Genomic DNA, 16,653 nt, shown 5'->3' with positions numbered 1-16,653 from the left:
TTTGACTGTTTCGTTATATACTAACTTATAAGCAAATTAAAATATCTGAATTGGCATTTAGTCAAGCTTTATTATTTGCCTTTCAGCCTTTGTGTAAAATAATGTTTCTTTTAGACTAAATCAAGATGCTTATGATCTAACGTGTTGCTAAAATGAGAAACGTGTTTCGTGGAAAGTCTAATAACCAATTATAAAACTAGATCCAGAACTCTTCGTCTTTTAGCTTAGCAGAAACAAAATAACTAAACAATAGTAACAATTAACAACTAATCAGCATATATGACTCAGTGTTACTGTAAATTATGTCGGTTTAAGACTTAAGAGATGCACGCACGCGTTTGATGGGCTATAATTTAGAAGAAAGCCCATAAGAGTTTGAACTTAAAGTGTTTATAGCCCATTGAACTCAGTATGTTTCGTTTTAAAAAAGAAATTAGCGGAGTACCTAGCTAGAAAACATGAGACAAAACTAGACTGGTTTTAATCAAGTTAAGTTACTGTGGTATAGACGAAGACGAAACGTGGGAAATGGTCAACGAGAATGTCTAATCTAATTTCCAACCATCATAAAGCGACTTGAAGAGTACGTGGTTTTTGCTTTTATGGGACTTCTGTTATTGGTCCAACTCACAGAGGACAAAGCACAGTTTAAGACAAAGATCTCTTGACGAATTAAGACATTGACGTAAGCCTGTTTTAGTTATCACTTTTGTAGTCTCACCGATCTGTCAAGTCCATTTGGCTTATTCCAATGAAAAAAATGAGCAAGAATTTTCCATTACTCAACCTTTTGTTGGCCACTAAAACTGGAAAAAAAAAATTCAGAAAACTATGTATTATTGTTTATAGAATGTGTAATGTTCTTGACAGAACAGTCCTTGTAATTTAAACAAAATTTAGCTATATAATAACAGCCTTTTTTAATGGTTTGAAATATTTACATTTATAGTATTAAAATTAATGAAAATGATGTATAAATTTTCCAAGTCTGGGAGTTGAATCACGCATCCTCAGGTAGTTGGCTCTGGAAAAGCTTGTGCAAATTGAGATCTCTTGCCAGACCCTTTATTGTTTGTGAAATAGGTTCAGGCAAGACGTGTAGCTTCTGGAATGATAATTGGACCGGTCTGGGGCCACTTTTGGAGATCACGGGGGAAGCGGGGCCGCGGACTACTGGTCTCCCTATGAATGATGTAGTTGCAGATGCAGTGAGGGAGGGCCAATGGTGGATCTCAGTCTCTCGTTCTAGACATCCCATCATTCGGCTCCTTAAGGATTGTCTTCCGCCTCCCTCGCTGGTTAATGTTCAACAAGATGCTACGGATGATGTTTATTTGTGGAAAATTGGGAACAGCCAGCCGTCTAGTGTTTTTTCCACCTCCAAAACTTGGGATCATCTCCACCCTATGGACCTCAGGGTGGATTGGGCCCAATCAGTTTGGTTCAAAGGTCGGATTCCAAAACATGCATTCATAGCATGGCTCAACGCAAGAAATAGGCTACATACGAGGGACAGGTTGATAAGTTGGGGTCTCCCAGTTCCGTCTTCCTGTCTCCTCTGCAATGCGCATGATGAGTCAAGACAGCATCTTTTCTTTGACTGCTCTTACGCTGCAGAAGTGTGGAACTATTTCACCGGAAGGGCTCAAGTTTCTCCTCCTCAGCCTTTTGATGTGGCGGGCAGATGGTTGAAGCATCCCTGTCAGGATAAAACATTGCTCTGATTCTTCGTTTAGCCTTTCAAGCGTCAATGTATTACGTTTGGAAAGAAAGAAACTCGAGACTACATACCGCCTCCTCCCGTCCAGCCTCAGCATTAATTCTCGAGATCAAGAGTCTCCTGCGGAGTCATCTCAATCCCTTGACAGCTGCTCAGCGGATCATCCCTCCAGCGCCATCGCTTTTGATTACTTGGTTCGGAGTGTTTCATTAGATGGGTTCTAATCCTTGTACTTTTTTTCTAATTTGTAGGTGTTTATCGTATGTGAGGCACTTGTAATCGGTTTCTTTTGAAGTTAATATAAGGTATGATTATTTCAAAAAAAAAAAAAAAAAAAAAATCCAAGTCTGACTCGGTAGATATCAGCAAATGGTCATGATAACTAAAATGAAAACTGATCCTCCGGATAACTAAAATGACTCAAACTTTTGATCATTTTTGTGTGTGTTCTAATATGGGAGAATTACTAGTTTAACCCAAATTGAGCAGTTAATTGCTAGATTAGCTCCTAAAATTTGAGGGTCAGTTGGGTTAGTTTCATACCAAAAATACCCTTTTTTGCTTTGTTAGGAAAAAAACAAAAGTCAATATTACCCTTTGTAAAAAATTCCTGCAATTTCGTTTTTTTTTTTTTTTTTATATAAAAGTCTGCCATACATGTAATGGCAGACTAATTTGCAAGTGGCAGATTTATTGTTGATGGCAGTTTTTTTTTGGCAGACTTATTTTAGATGGCAGATTAATTTGCAGAATTTGACAGCAGATTTGTTTTATATGGCAGATTTATTTGAAGTGTGTAACGACAGATTTTTCATGGACAGCAGATTTTCTTAACACGACAGACTTATATATAAAGTTATGACAGATTTTCATTGTTTTAGTCAAATTTCTAGGAATTTTGTGGCAGATTTTTTATGATTGTTGCAACAGTTTTATTTTTTCACTTAAAAAATCTGTCACATTACGACAGATTTATATACGTAAAAATAATTGCTAGTTTGACATCTAGTGATGACAGATTTTTTTTTAGTTATGACTGACTTTTGGATTGAAGGGAAAATCTGTTGTTTGATAACAGATTTTCGAAAGTCTTTTAAAAATTGCTATATTGACCCACATGCACAATATATGTTGTGGCAGATTTTCTTATGTTATGACAGTTTTTTTTTTCTTACTAAAAAATCTGCTGCTTAATAACAGATTTATTATATATGAATACAATGATAACAGTTTTGTTTTTTGTTGATATAGTGACAGCAGATTTGTTATCTGTAATGACAAATCTATTATTTCGCATTTGATAACAGATTTTTTATAACAGATTTTTTACAGAGTAATGACAGATTTATTAGTGCCTTTGGTGACAGATTTTTTTTTAAGTTAAGCGACAGACTTTTGTAGCAGTTGCCATATATGGCGAGAATCTAGGGTTTACCCTTTTTTGGTCTTTTGTATCGTGCCTCCCCTCCCCTATATCGACTGAAATTTTTTTCTTTTTTTGGTTCATCTTATTTTTCCATAAATTCCTTCTTCCTCCTTTCCAATGTGGATTTAATCATGCTTTCTTCCTTTTGGGGTTCATAATCGACTTGTCTATTATTTTCCTTTTAAGGTGGTTTTTTTTTTTCATTTCCTCCTTCACGTTTTAGAGTAATTCACATTCAACCAAGAGAATATGAAGCAGGTGATTCTCGTTTGTGGTAATTGGATCTTTGACAACAATAAATGGTTGTTTGTTGTTGATAATGAAAGGGGTTCACGAATTCTACAATGTAACGATCAAAGCAGATTTGATGATTGCATTGGAATGGTTTATGAGGATTACAGGCTGGATAACAAGGTATTTGATGTTGTCTTGAGTTACAAGATCTCGAAGAGGTTATTGCAGGACTTACCCGGTGATACACCACCAGTTATTATTGATAATTCTCGTCAGTTGCACACTTTTCTGGGACAATTGGAAAGGGATACAGGTCGACTTTGTGTTGAAGTGAAGAAGAAAATACAGACTGATTTGAATCACATAGGTAAGAAACGAGGAAGAGATGAAAATGATCAGGTTGGAGAAGAGTATCTTGATATGGCCAGCGACACAAATGAAGAAGAGATGGATGAAGATGATAGTAGATTTGATTATTGTGATGATTCTGACGGAACAGATTCTGATGATGAGAATTTTACCCTGTATGGAATTCCACCAGAAGAAGAGGATCATAAATTGCCAATGAAGAAAAGGAGTTCATCTTTTTATATTGAAGAAAATAAGGAACCAGTTGATGTCTCAAAGGTAGACTTGTCTTCTGTGAATTTGGCTGTTGGGCAAATGTATGATACAAAGGAGCACCTAAAAACACGTTTGAAGATACTAACCTTGGTTCAAAGGTTTGATTATTATGTTTACAAATCGAGACCAACCTTATTGATTGTAAAGTGTTGGGTTAAAGGATGCAAGTGGAGGGTAACAGCTGCAACATTAAGACACTTTCCAAAGTTTGAGGTGCGTGTGTTTATTTCAGCACATACATGTTCAGTAACAGAGCGCTCTATGCGTGCCCGACAAGCAGATCATCATATTCTAGGAGAGTTGTACAAAGATTTTGTTGGTGGAGTTGGTCCCAAGGTACTGCCAATGCATGTTGCTGAAGCGTTGAATAAACGTTTTCATATCAAGGTATAATTTTTCTATTTATTTAGCATTATTTCGATTATTTTGTTTACCAGTAGTATTTTTCTGTTTTTTTCACAACAATGAAGAAAAAATATTTGTTGATGATAGATGGATTATTGGAAAGCATATCGAACGTTAAGGCATGCTCGCAAGTTGGTCAGGGGTAGTCCAGAGAGTGGTTATGAGCAGCTTCCTACATATTTGTATATGATAAAAAGGGCAAATCCTGGAACTTTTACACAGCTTGATGTTGATGAAGCTCAAAGATTTAAGTACTGTTTTCTAGCATTTGGTGCAAGCATACAGGGATTTCCGTTTTTGAGGAAAGTGGTTGTTGTGGATGGTACTTTTTTACAGGGAAAATACTTAGGGACACTACTGACAGCAACAGCTCAAGATGGCAATTTTCAGATTTTTCCTATTGCTTTCGCCGTGGTTGATACAGAGAATGATGAATCATGGGAATGGTTTTTCAAGCAACTCAGCTGTGTGATACCAGATGATGAAAGCCTTTCCATTATTTCTGATAGGCATCAATCAATTGGGAAAGCTATTAAAAAGGTCTATCCAAAGTCTAGTAGGGGAATATGTACATACCATATGTACAAGAATATTTTGGTCCGGTTTAAAGGTCGAGCAGAATTCGCTTTGGTTAAAAAGGCGGCGAATGCTTTTAGACTTATCGACTTTCAAACCACATTTGATCAGATAGAAGCCATGAATCCAGCACTACATGAGTACCTCGTGAGGGCTGATGTGCGTATGTGGACTCGTGTACATTTCCCAGGTGATAGGTACAACTTGCTTACAAGCAACATTGCAGAATCAATGAATAAGGTCATGTCACATGCTAGGAGCTTTCCTATTGTACAACTGTTGGAAGAAATAAGGTCTGTGATGACTAGGTGGTTTTCTGATAGAAGGACTGATGCATTGAAGATGACAACAGACTTGACTCGTGGTGTAGAGAAAATTCTCCAGGTCTGTTCGTTTCTATCCTTTCTTAGCAAGTGTGTATGTTATACAACTAAGTTTCTAATATAATGTCACAATTATTTTATAGGGTCGTGTGGACTATGCTAAGTTACTTACTGTCCAAGATATCGATGCACACCAAGTACAAGTAACAAGTGGAACATCTCTGCATGTTGTCAATTTGAAAGATAAAAAGTGTACGTGTTGCAGGTTTGACTTGGAGAAACTCCCTTGTGCACATGCAATTGCGGCCGGTGAATTCAGAAACATTTCTCGCATTTCAATGAGTCATCCTTATTATCGCAAACACTACGTTTACGCTTCCTACGAGAATGCCATCATGCCAAGGGCGCTTGATAAATCTGTTCCTGGACATGTGATAACGAAGGTATGTAGACCCCCGATTCCAAAACAACAACCAGGTAGACCAAAGAATTCAAGAATCAAATCGGCATTGGAAATTGCAATGGAAAAGAAGAAGCCAAGAAAACAATACACATGTGGTAATTGCAACCAAGTAGGACATAATCGCAAGACATGTACTCTATAATTTCCTAGTTTTTGTTGAAAGTTCTTTTATATTCTCGCAAGACATGTACTCATTGACATATAACTCGTTTTATTTGAAAGTTCTTTTATATTCTCTCATTCTTTTGTTATTAACAATTTAAAATTTAAAATGAGTAGCATACTCGTGGAAAAAATAAGAGCTTCACAATAAGAAGTAGAAAGCTTAAAAATTCACTACATGTCGTAAATAAGAGCTTCACAATAAGAAGTAGAAAGCTTAAAAGTTGTCAATGAAACAAAATAGTCTACAAGGACTCATCAAAATAGTCTACAATAAGAAGAAATAGTCTACAATGATAATGTTATAACAAAACATAAGGCAATAACACAAAATAGTCTACAAGGACTCATCAACTAGGGAAGGGATGATAATAGCTTTAGCTTGAGGATATGAATCAGTCATATTAGGTGGTATGGCTAATTCTCTGACTTCGTCATATAATTCCGCTGCAAGCTTAATCCGAAGACCCAACATGTTCTCATCGCAAAGCCCATCAAATGATTTCCCAAGAGCTAAACATTCAATGTACTTAAGAGCATACACACCACAATCACCTGGATTTTCATTCCGAGGAACATTTTTCTTCACCCTTCTCAATTCCAACATTGCTCTACTCTTCTTACGGATCGTCTCAGGAATCATGTCACTTAACATCGCTGGAATCATTCGCCTTAAAGGCAAACACTCAATGGCCATTTTATCGTCACTCACCAAGGTTGGTATGCTATCATAGATGTGAATCTTCTTACCCCGCAAGTCAATATCCAAAGCCATCCAATGGTTCTGATTGACAAAAAGACAAGCGTATAAGTTATCCACATCAATCCACCACTTCTTGTTCGTAGCTGACTCCTCAGGATATTCACCAAAAACGTGTTTCACATAGGAATCCCGAAACACAAAATTCTTAGGCCCCATATCAAACTGCATGTAGTCATTCTTCAATGTAGTGATCAGATCTTGGTCTAAGAAAGCTATGCGTTGTTTAGGATACGGACAAGGCTCACGCATATATCTTCGCCGGAACATAGCCATTGCACAACCCATGTGCTACATTCAAAAAAATAAAAACTAGAATAAGCGAAAATATAGTATAGAATAAACCTTATACTAAATTATCAAAAATAAACTTACATGGTCTGTCAACCATCCATAGTCAAAGCTTGGCCAATTTTCCCTTGGAGTCATAATTTTCCAATAGAATCTCACAGCTGCGTTGCTGGTGCTAAGTGGCTCTTCCCTGTGAATATAAGAAAGAGTTAGTACATATATAGATAATGATAGTAACTTTTATAAACGATTCAGAGTTGTTGATGTATACCTATCAAGGCTGAGAAAATCCAAAAGTGTCTGATGTTTCTCATCATCTACAGGCTTAAGATGGTCGCCTAACACATTATCACCCTCTGTAATGATCCGCTTGACTGTCGAGTTACCAAGGTAAGGATACTTCTGTGATTCTGCCAACTGGGGCACGCGTCTAGTAGTCTTCGAAGGTCCAGGTCCATCCAACCTCGTCAAAGCCTCTCCAAGGCGGTTTATTGTCATCTCAAGTTTTTTATGTACCAACTGATCCTCCTTGTTGGACCATGTATCTTCAGAACTTGAAGCTATTTTGAATTTAGCTTTCTGAACTTGGGTAGTTATATCCTCAACATCGTCAGAAGCTTTAGCAGTTATCTTCTTTTTCTTGGAAGTTTCCTTCTTCTCAACCTTCACAGATTCCTTCTTTTCAAAGAGAGGAAGTTTCTCTGATATCTCATCTTCTTCTTTCTTCTTATTCTTGACAGTGTAAACCTTCCTCACCACCCTTTGAACTGGAAATTCATCTTGTGATGTCTGCTTCATCTCAACAATCCATGACTGCAACCAAAAAAAACATGAAAGAACCGTATAAGTTTAAAACAAAAAAAAAAGAACATGAAAGTAAAACAGATACGCTTTAACAAACACAACTTGAGAAGTAAAAAAATAAACAGAACATAAGAAGTTTAAAAAAAACAGAACATGTGAAGTATAAAAATAAACAGAACATAAGAAGTTTTACAAAAACATAACATGTGAAGTTTTAAAAGAAAAAAACATGAGAAGGTTTAAAATAACAGAACATGAGAAGTTCTAACAAAACAGAAAATGAGAAGTTTGATATAAATATGAGAACCGTATAAGTTTAAAACAAAAAAAAAAGAACATGAGAAGTAAAATATGATACGCTTTTAAAAAACAGAACATGAGAAGTAAAAAAATAAACAGAACATGTGAAGTTTTAAGAAAACAGAACATGTGAAGTTTAAAAAAAACATAACATGAGAAGCTTTTAAAAAACAGAACATGAGAAGCTTTAAAAAACAGAACATGAGAAGCTTTAAAAAAAACAGAACATGAGAAGCTTTAAAAAAAACAGAACATGAGAAGCTTTAAAAATTCAGAACATGAGAAGCTTTTAAAAAACAGAACATGAGAAGCTTTAAAAAAAACAGAACATGAGAAGCTTTAAAAATTCAGAACATGAGAAGCTTTTTAAAAACAGAACATGAGAAGCTTTAAAAATTCAGAACATGAGAAGTAAAGGAAAATGTAACTTACAGGTGCTTTACTTGTTCCCTCATCATCGTTAATGGTGTGCGAAGTGGCATCATTCCGTACATCAGCTTCTTTTGGCTCTTTTCTTTCTTTCTCCAATGCTTTAATCCTCTCACCCATCTCCTCTTTGAACACCGTCATTTGTTTTTCAACGCATGTTTCAAATTTACTCTCCAAGACATCTATTCGACTGTTGAGTGTTTTGCCCAAGTCAGAAATAGTCTCATTCATTTTCTCAATCGCCCTCCAAATATCCAAAGAAATTGACGTGTCATCCTTACCATCCTACAATAACATGTTCATTATTATCATAATAGAGAAGACAAAAAATGTTAATCAATTACGGTAAAGAAAATGAAACCTTACCTCCATGTTGGTTACATTTTCTCCTTGTTCACATTTAGGATCACTATCTGTCCATCTTTTTTTCTTAGGATTGCACCCTCTGTTGTCATTCACCTTATCAGCTTCAGCTCTTCTTTTCTTCTTTTTTGAACTTATACCAACTGTCTTGCCACAACTCCAAGCATCTAGAGACAAACGGTTATGAATGAGATCTTTAATTAGCTCGTCTAGGTGTGGATCCGTATGCTCCTCTGAGTCAGACCATAGAGGATACATGTCTTCCTCTGAAACATGAATCATATGCCTAACACGAACCTACAAGCAATGAATAAAGTAAGTTTCAATTCACACAAATTATTAGTACATGTCAAAAAATAATTTTTAAAAAAAAAATAACAAACTACTAACCTGTCCGTGCAAATGCTTCTCTTTTTTGAAGAAGTCTGTGAAGTTGATACGTTTTCGTGATGATCGCCAATCAAGAAGTGGAACACCACTCGCTTCTGTCCTTCTAAACCCATAACTTTCTCCAATTCCAGGAACACTCTCATACAGCCAAATCAACATAGCATGAACGCAGCCGTGTATGGTGTATGAATCTCCGTCATAGTCAACTATCTTAACAGAATTCACTAAACTACTAAAAGCCACCCGACCCCATGGATGTTTTTCAAAAGCAACAGGATCTAAAACTCTCTTAGCAGTCACCAATGGGATTCTAGATGTATGATGAATTCCATGTACGCATACTGACAACAGACATAACCTACCAACCATCATCCTCTTATCAAAATCCCATGTTTTGTTAGAATCAATCACGTTTACCAACTCAGTCCACATAGGACCATCAAGGGTTGTTGGAATTTTCATTTCTTTCCAGAAATCATGGTGATCAACATCAAAGTTCTCTAAAGGGTCAAATGCATCACAATTTAACCTTGTTATCTCTGCAAACTCATTTAAAGAAAATCTAATTGGCCTATCATCGATCAAAGACCAAACCTCATGGATGTTGTTGATTCTCAGCTGATGTGTGAGTAGAAAGTGAACTCTCTGCGCAGCCCAAGTGTATTCCAATTCAGCAAACTTTATAAATACTCCAAGAGATGATTCCTTGAGTTTCTCCCAGACATCCACCCCTAATCCTTCTCTCAAAAATCCAATTTTGGACACAAAACAATTGTGGTTCATGCTCCTATGTTGGAGAGGCGATTTTCCATCTTCATAGAGTAGAGAAGGATATTTGATGCTCTTGCTTGAAGATGCCATTCCTAAAGATACAGAAAAAAAAAGAATCAAATGATAAGAAAATTCGATAAGAGTCCAAAGAGAATTCGATAAGCAGTAAATCAAAAATAAACAAATCAACACAAACATATATATAAATTCGACACAAAATTCTATACTATAAATAGACCCAAAATCATATCATAAAGACTAACCGGATTTAAGAAGCTATTGAGGATCCAAAGTTGATAACACACAAAGCTGAACGAATATAAACATAATCAACCGAACATAACAAATCCAAAAGATAAAAAGCTATTAAAAATAACACATAGCGGGCAAGAACATAATCAACCAGAGAAGGATGAGATTGCTGTTAAAAAGCTATTTCAAACAAAAAATAGAAACTTATAGAAACAAACAAAAAAAATCCTTTTCAGATATCACAGCCAAGCCATAAAACTGTGAATCACTTCACACAACATGAGCAACAACATCAAACGAGAATATAGCATAAGAGAATGAAATCTAAATACTCAACACTTAATGAAACACTCCTTAGATGATACTAAGATGAAAAAGAAAAAAAATAACACACAGCGGGCAAGAACATTTACAGGTTCTATATCAATTGTAACCAATACATGATGCAATTATTAGAACAAATTCTGATGCAGAGCAGAGGGTCAGAGAGACAAGCAATTCGATGTAACCAAACCTAACTGAGACAAGCTTTTTATCTTTTGGATTTAAGAAGCTATTGGAGACAAAATCATATCATAAAGACCCAAAACAAGAAGCCTAATCCTTTCTACCAATGCTTTCGAGGATCCACCAAACAATTAAAAAGCAAGACCCAAAACAAAAACAGGAATAATCGACAATTGCAATTAACAATTCTGTTCATACATAATAACCCATTAAAAAACTCACCACCGGAACAGAACAGAACAAAGAAAATCAGCCACCACCGAATGACACAGATTTTGTTTCGGCTTCTTCTCAAACAATCCTCTTTGTCACTGGCGTCGGTAACTGGCTGAAGAAGTGAAAATCAGTGTTTAGAGTTATTAATCGGGTTTTTTTTGGGATTGTAAAATCTCATTGTCGTCGGCGGAAGAAGCAAGGTTTGAAATTAAAAAGCAAGACCCAAAACAAAAACAGGAATAATCGACAATTGCAATTAACAATTCTGTTCATACATAATAACCCATTAAAAAACTCACCACCGGAACAGAACAGAACAAAGAAAATCAGCCACCACCGAATGACACAGATTTTGTTTCGGCTTCTTCTCAAACAATCCTCTTTGTCACTGGCGTCGGTAACTGGCTGGAGAAGTGAAAATCGGTGTTTAGAGTTATTAATCGGGTTTTTTTTGGGATTGTAAAATCTCTTTGTCGTCGGCGGAAGAAGCAAGGTTTGAGTTTTTTTGAGAAAAGGGAAAACGAATGTCGGACAAAAAAAGGTTTGAGATTTCATTTTTTTTTAATTACTCACTCATTTTTTATTTCACTTATTTCCTATTTTACTTTCTTTGGGCTTTTGGTAATTTGAACACAAATTTGTGTCATTCTAGTTTTTCCCTAAGGAAGGGTGTCAATCTAGCAATATTTTTCAAATTTTGTGTCAATCTGGTCTATTTTCACTTCTAATATTGTGAAATTCAAAAATGATCAGAAGTCTTTTAACTCTTTTTTTTTTTTTTTTCCAATTCTAATAGTAATAGTATTTTTACTTTAAATTCGTTTATCAAGAAGTTGACCCTTGTCTTATTTTGTAGCACATGCAAGTGCGCTCTTGTTCGTACTACATAACCAAATAGATATTTGCTTTTGCTTTCGCTTTATAACTTTTTTTTGCCGTTCTTCTTTTTCATGTTTCCATTCGATTTGCTATCGAACTATCTTTTTCGTGAAAGTAAGGTGATGATGATGAATTGATGTTGTGGTCCTTAAACCCCTTCCAAGAACACACGAGTTAATTTGGTGCTATTGTACTACTACTACATAACATATACGTATAAGTGTTGTGGCTATATTCTCTATAGTTGTTAGTTCATGTCTTTTGTTAAATTTGGGATATGTTCAATCTTTGTTTTCCTGAAGCAATGTATAAGCAAATTTAGACTTTTAGCTTTTTTGGTTCAACTGATAGTTTGTTTTTTCACAGACACAGAAGAAATAAAAATAAAAAGATCCTTTATTACTAGTTACTACATATATAGTATATAATTTACCGATATTCCACAGGGTAAGTAAGAGATTTTACAATGATTCGAGATCAAAAGCAGAAATGCAAACATACAAACATAGGTAAAAGAGAAAACTCAAGAAAGCATTAGATCCAAGATCAGTTAATCAACTAATTTTTAAACATACTCTCCTCCAGTTTTATCAAGCCTCCATAATGGCTAAACTCATTTTGACGACGATGATGGGTTTAACGGACTCGGCTTTGCACTATTTTGCCCTTTTCCGGCAACCCTAGGACTCATCTCACCTCTTAAATCATTCACTCTAGGACTAAACACTTGAGAAAGATTCCGATTATAAACTGGAGTTGAAGTCGAGCTCGTAACTTTAGGACTACATGTGTGTCTAAACTCTCCTCTGCTTCTTGTAATAAACTCATCAAGAATCTCAGAATCACATGGATACGAAGCTGTTGATCCCATCTCAGCTTCCTGCAAACTCTAAAATCTGTTAACAACTATTCAAGAAATTAAAGAAAAATGGATATTGATTTGAATTTGTAATGGAGTCCTTTACCGGTACTGCAAGATTGAATGGTAAAGCGGGTGCTTCTTCATACTCTGCTGCGTCTAAGTCCTGAAGATGAGCACTTTTGAAGAATCTTGGGAGGATATATTGCCTTACGGGTATTAGAAACATGATCATTAGAGGGAACATAACTCCAGCGATTGGGATCCACGTGAGACCAAAGCAGGTTAAAAGATAAGTTGTTTGGAAAATAGTGAACATTGCGATCGTTTTGAATGGAACAGTTTCCACGAATGTCGCGTGGTTATCTTCAAGAACCCTGCAAATTTGGTAAGTAGTTGAGTAACCATTCTTGAGAAAGTAAAAGGAGATAAAAAAAAAGATTGAGATTTTACTTGAATCGACGGCTTGGGGCTGTGAAGAGAAGCAAGATTCTTTCCCAGAATTGGTTTCCGGGTAGGCTTTCAATTGCCATGAAGGCGAAGTAACCCCAAAGGACTGATGTAGGGATCATTTTAAGGAGAGGCATAGCTGCAACACATCCTCCAACCATTATTGCTTGAAGCAAGTTGCTCACTCTCTGTTCTTTGACTTCAATTGGCAATAAATCATCGATCTCTTTCTCGATATCAAACAGAGTTTCATCAACTGGAGCATCAAGATTTCCTGTGAATGTCGTTGCTTGGATTGTTGATTCTCTCAGCTCTTTCAAACCCTGAGAAAGAGATATTTTACCCTCCATTTAGCCTCTAGCCATATTACTACATTGAAAATTGAAAAAGTTACACAGAAGATTCTTTACTTGAGGCTGCTGGTAGACTAATGGAGTCTGCATTTGATTATAAACATCTTGCATATTTCCATACAACTGTCCTAGACTCGCGTTCTGCTTGATGCTTCGGCGCGCAGTTGCAACTAATCTGTTCCGAAGCAGCTGTGGAAGGAGAAAACAACAAGCTTAAAGCCAAGGACTTAAGGCGAAAGCAATCCAAAAAAATAATCGATGTTAGTAAGGTACCTGATATTTTAGTGTTGCTAAGCTCTTGGTATGCATTGGTGATTGAGGGATGACTCCATTAGATGGAGGGATTCCAAGTAGACCACACATTAATGTCTGAAAATGGAGGAGCTAGTTAGGAGATTGAGCGCAAGAAGAAGAGGCAATTACTACAGTGGTAAGAAGATTCTTACCAAAAACCCAAGAAGAAGCAGATCATAGTGGTAAGAAGATGGTTTTCTCAAATTGAATTCTTTCTGTTGTGCAAGTTGTGATGCTACGCTATGGTCAAAGTAGTAAAGAACTGCAATCATTGTTGCTGGAATGAATGCTCCAATAATGTAGACAACTGGAACTTGAAGCATCTCCTGAAGAAATCAAAGTCACTAGTCATTAGTCATATGTTCTTGTGGGGTGTGTTTGAAATTTCAAGATAAAGACACACCTTAACAACGGTCCAATTCTCATAAGCACCAGGGGACCAAGGATTTGGGCTAAAAAGTCGCCGAGGAATTCCTTTTGGAACATCTCCTGTTGGGATGTAGGAGACACCGGTCCACACCAGAACCATGAGTGGGACACCATAGTCAGCTACTAAACTTCTAAGCCAGCCTGTTCCAAGAATAATGTTTTTAATAAAGGGAAATTAAGTGTCTTCAAGAACAAGGAATATTTGACTGAGATCCCCCCACTTGTACGCAATGACTGCTTAACTGATCATTGATTGCTCAAGATCCTTAGAATAAGGAGATTCCAGATCATTAAAGTTAAAGAAAAAAAGTTGACTAACTGCTTCGTTACCTGTTCCATATCTCCATGATCTGGCTTTTCTGCTTCTAAGTGCAGTTATAAGAAGACCAAAGGAAAGAACCAAAGCAAACATCCCATTTGCAAATCTCCAGGAAGGTAAGAACTCCAGAAGTTTCAGATCCTCTCTCTCAGGAGAACGGAATTCATCCACTAATCCCTGGATAGTATAATCAAAGCATTAGAGGCAATTAAGTTACAGTTTCTTGACATCAAAAAAAAAAAAAAAAAAAAAGGAAGTCGTCTTACTTTGATGGCTTCTTGCATGAAGAGCATAGCTATAAGAAGTCCAAACAATTCTCCAGCTACTCTGGTGAATCTGTTGATAATTGAACAAGCTCCAGATATAGCCAATACAAACAGTATCAACGAAGTCCAAACACAAACCCTGCAGATATTTAACAAGATTACCACCACCGCGTTGCTCACTATTTAACAAGAATTAACAATCGCATTAGGAGAAAAACTTTACCATCCGGACCAAGCTAAGAACAAATCGCGTCCCAATTCAGGTCTCCCCTTGGCAAAGTTAAACATGAATGTGTACATAATTACAGTTGGCTCAGCAACTCCAAGTATAAGCAGAGGTTGGCCTCCTATGATGGAGTGAATGATACCACAAATGGCTGTAGAGGCCAGCGTCTGAACAGCTGTAAGAACTCCATCTGCAAAATAACAAAATCCGATTCAAGTTGCAATCTTTTGCTAACATTCATAAAGCTGATAACTTTAAATTCAGAGGAGAAGATTCAGTACCAGTGCTTCGTTCCAATTGTTCGCCGAATGAAATAACAGGAATCGCAGATGCGAAGAATATGTATGTGGTGGGAGCCAGAATCCTACAGTATTGATCAATCATATAAGATGAAAAATTCATTTTTTTTAAAAAAACAGAGAAATTTTGAACAGCTATAGTACCTGAATCCAGCTTTGATTCCTCCGGTCCAATCTTGTTTATAGCACATCAACCTTCCTTTAAGATCATTCTTGATACCTTCAAACGGAACAAAAGTCTCTTCCATGGTGAGTTCTCTCTCTCTCTAATATACTCTGTTTCTGAGTTCCTCTGTTTTTTTTTCTCTGAGACAAATCGTCAAACACTTGGAGAGCTTCTTTTTGTTAAACACCTCCGGAGAAGAGGTAGAAGATGAGAGCGGGAGATACGAAAAGGAGACTACTTGAAATCGAACAAACCCATGTTAGAGAACATTTCTCAATACAAGTTTAGGGGATAGAAGAGAGATGTACAAAAATCCAAATAAGAAGACCCAGAAGCAAAGATTAAGGAGCTCGTAACAACAATGAATCTCGTTGATGGAGATTGGGAACGATTCATAGACCAAATTTACATGATAAAGAGAGTTTTTTTTTTTTTTTTTTTTTTGAGAAGCAATAATGAAAGGGACTGTGTAACTTGTTTGGATGGCAAGAAAGTGGCAAAAGTAGTAGTTTCAGCTGTGAGGTTTTGCAATGTAATGTGTATGTCTTTGGTGGCAAGGAAGAAGAAGGCCGAAGCATCGTTTATATATAATACATAGTCCTCCTTCTAATACTAATCATAATGACGGAAATTAAACTAATTAACTAATCATTAGCGAAGCGCGTGAAAGTTTCGACGGTGAGAGTAGACGAAGACGACTCTTTTTTTGCACAATAAATACAATCATTGTTTATGCAGCCCACCGTTACCTTTGACCTTTTTATTGTTATACTATTTCATCACATTTTTACAAGATTTATGAGTTTTTTTTGTTTTGTTTAATTCTTTTAGAGTTTATAGATTGTATTACTAGTATAAACGTTCGTCTATATACTGAATATAATTCTTAGTTTCGAACCTTGGTGTAGGCTTTTTTCAGTCTATCTTGTTTATAGTGGTTTTACAAAAAAAAAATATCTTTAATATTTTAAATTCAGTTTATATATTACGAAAACGTATAAGTAAGGTCCCACATTGTTCCAAAAAGAAAGTTACAATGACGGCTAAATTGTTTTCAAAAGTTGTAGAACCGGCCATGCATAAATCTCACTTGTATA

The 16,653-nt window shown here is 36.2% G+C and overlaps 3 protein-coding genes and 1 pseudogene across 4 annotated transcripts; 2 read left to right on the top strand and 2 right to left on the bottom strand.

Annotated features, from left to right (window-relative positions):
* Nucleotides 1–980: 980 nt before the first annotated feature.
* LOC109125371 (uncharacterized) lies at nt 981–2,026 on the top strand (annotated as a pseudogene).
* Nucleotides 2,027–2,171: 145 nt separating this feature from the next.
* Nucleotides 2,172–6,011, top strand: LOC147940695 (uncharacterized). Its single transcript, XM_087457908.1, has 3 exons — nt 2,172–4,391; nt 4,746–5,369; nt 5,452–6,011. Exons 1-3 carry the CDS (start codon nt 3,396–3,398, stop codon nt 5,911–5,913), a joined length of 2,082 nt encoding a protein of 693 aa, XP_087314034.1. The 5' UTR covers nt 2,172–3,395; the 3' UTR covers nt 5,914–6,011.
* Nucleotides 6,012–6,083: 72 nt separating this feature from the next.
* LOC147940694 (uncharacterized) lies at nt 6,084–11,549 on the bottom strand. 2 transcript variants are annotated; one of them, XM_087457901.1, is made up of 8 exons: nt 11,316–11,549; nt 11,023–11,128; nt 9,271–10,133; nt 8,884–9,177; nt 8,521–8,802; nt 7,256–7,797; nt 7,069–7,174; nt 6,084–6,984 (listed from the first exon to the last, which is right to left on the bottom strand). In XM_087457901.1, exons 3-8 carry the CDS (start codon nt 10,129–10,131, stop codon nt 6,271–6,273), a joined length of 2,799 nt encoding a protein of 932 aa, XP_087314027.1. In that variant the 5' UTR covers nt 10,132–10,133; nt 11,023–11,128; nt 11,316–11,549; the 3' UTR covers nt 6,084–6,270. The 2 variants fall into 2 exon arrangements, with proteins under 2 accessions (XP_087314027.1, XP_087314028.1); XM_087457902.1 differs by lacking the exon at nt 11,316–11,549 and having other exon boundaries at nt 11,023–11,139.
* A 724-nt stretch (nt 11,550–12,273) lies between these two features.
* On the bottom strand, nt 12,274–16,170 carry LOC104704136 (putative boron transporter 2). Its single transcript, XM_087457907.1, has 12 exons — nt 15,535–16,170; nt 15,373–15,455; nt 15,089–15,281; nt 14,866–15,004; nt 14,611–14,776; nt 14,255–14,421; nt 14,004–14,177; nt 13,831–13,926; nt 13,615–13,746; nt 13,208–13,527; nt 12,861–13,131; nt 12,274–12,775 (listed from the first exon to the last, which is right to left on the bottom strand). Exons 1-12 carry the CDS (start codon nt 15,636–15,638, stop codon nt 12,509–12,511), a joined length of 2,112 nt encoding a protein of 703 aa, XP_087314033.1. The 5' UTR covers nt 15,639–16,170; the 3' UTR covers nt 12,274–12,508.
* Between the last annotated feature and the right edge of the window lie 483 nt (nt 16,171–16,653).

The sequence above is a fragment of the Camelina sativa genome, chromosome 7 (genome assembly GCF_030686135.1).
Source record: "Camelina sativa cultivar CO46 ecotype springtype chromosome 7, ASM3068613v1".
NCBI lineage: Eukaryota > Viridiplantae > Streptophyta > Magnoliopsida > Brassicales > Brassicaceae > Camelina > Camelina sativa.
Note: the sequence above shows the minus strand (reverse complement) of the source record. Positions and strands in the feature narration are given on the sequence as shown.

Excerpts from the sequence above, each read along its gene's own strand:
- LOC147940695 (XM_087457908.1), top strand. The coding sequence starts at position 3,396 with ATGAAGCAGGTGATTCTCGTTTGTGGTAATTGGATCTTTGACAACAAT. Across the intron at positions 4,392-4,745 it reads ATAAACGTTTTCATATCAAG|GGAAAATACTTAGGGACACT; the intron begins GTATAATTTTTC and ends ACTTTTTTACAG. Across the intron at positions 5,370-5,451 it reads GTGTAGAGAAAATTCTCCAG|GGTCGTGTGGACTATGCTAA; the intron begins GTCTGTTCGTTT and ends ATTATTTTATAG.
- LOC147940694 (XM_087457901.1), bottom strand. The coding sequence starts at position 10,131 with ATGGCATCTTCAAGCAAGAGCATCAAATATCCTTCTCTACTCTATGAA. Across the intron at positions 9,178-9,270 it reads AGAAGCATTTGCACGGACAG|GTTCGTGTTAGGCATATGAT; the intron begins GTTAGTAGTTTG and ends CATTGCTTGTAG. Across the intron at positions 7,798-8,520 it reads AGGGAACAAGTAAAGCACCT|TCATGGATTGTTGAGATGAA; the intron begins GTAAGTTACATT and ends TTTTGGTTGCAG.
- LOC104704136 (XM_087457907.1), bottom strand. The coding sequence starts at position 15,638 with ATGGAAGAGACTTTTGTTCCGTTTGAAGGTATCAAGAATGATCTTAAA. Across the intron at positions 15,005-15,088 it reads TTCTTAGCTTGGTCCGGATG|GGTTTGTGTTTGGACTTCGT; the intron begins GTAAAGTTTTTC and ends AAATATCTGCAG. Across the intron at positions 14,422-14,610 it reads ATCATGGAGATATGGAACAG|GCTGGCTTAGAAGTTTAGTA; the intron begins GTAACGAAGCAG and ends TTCTTGGAACAG.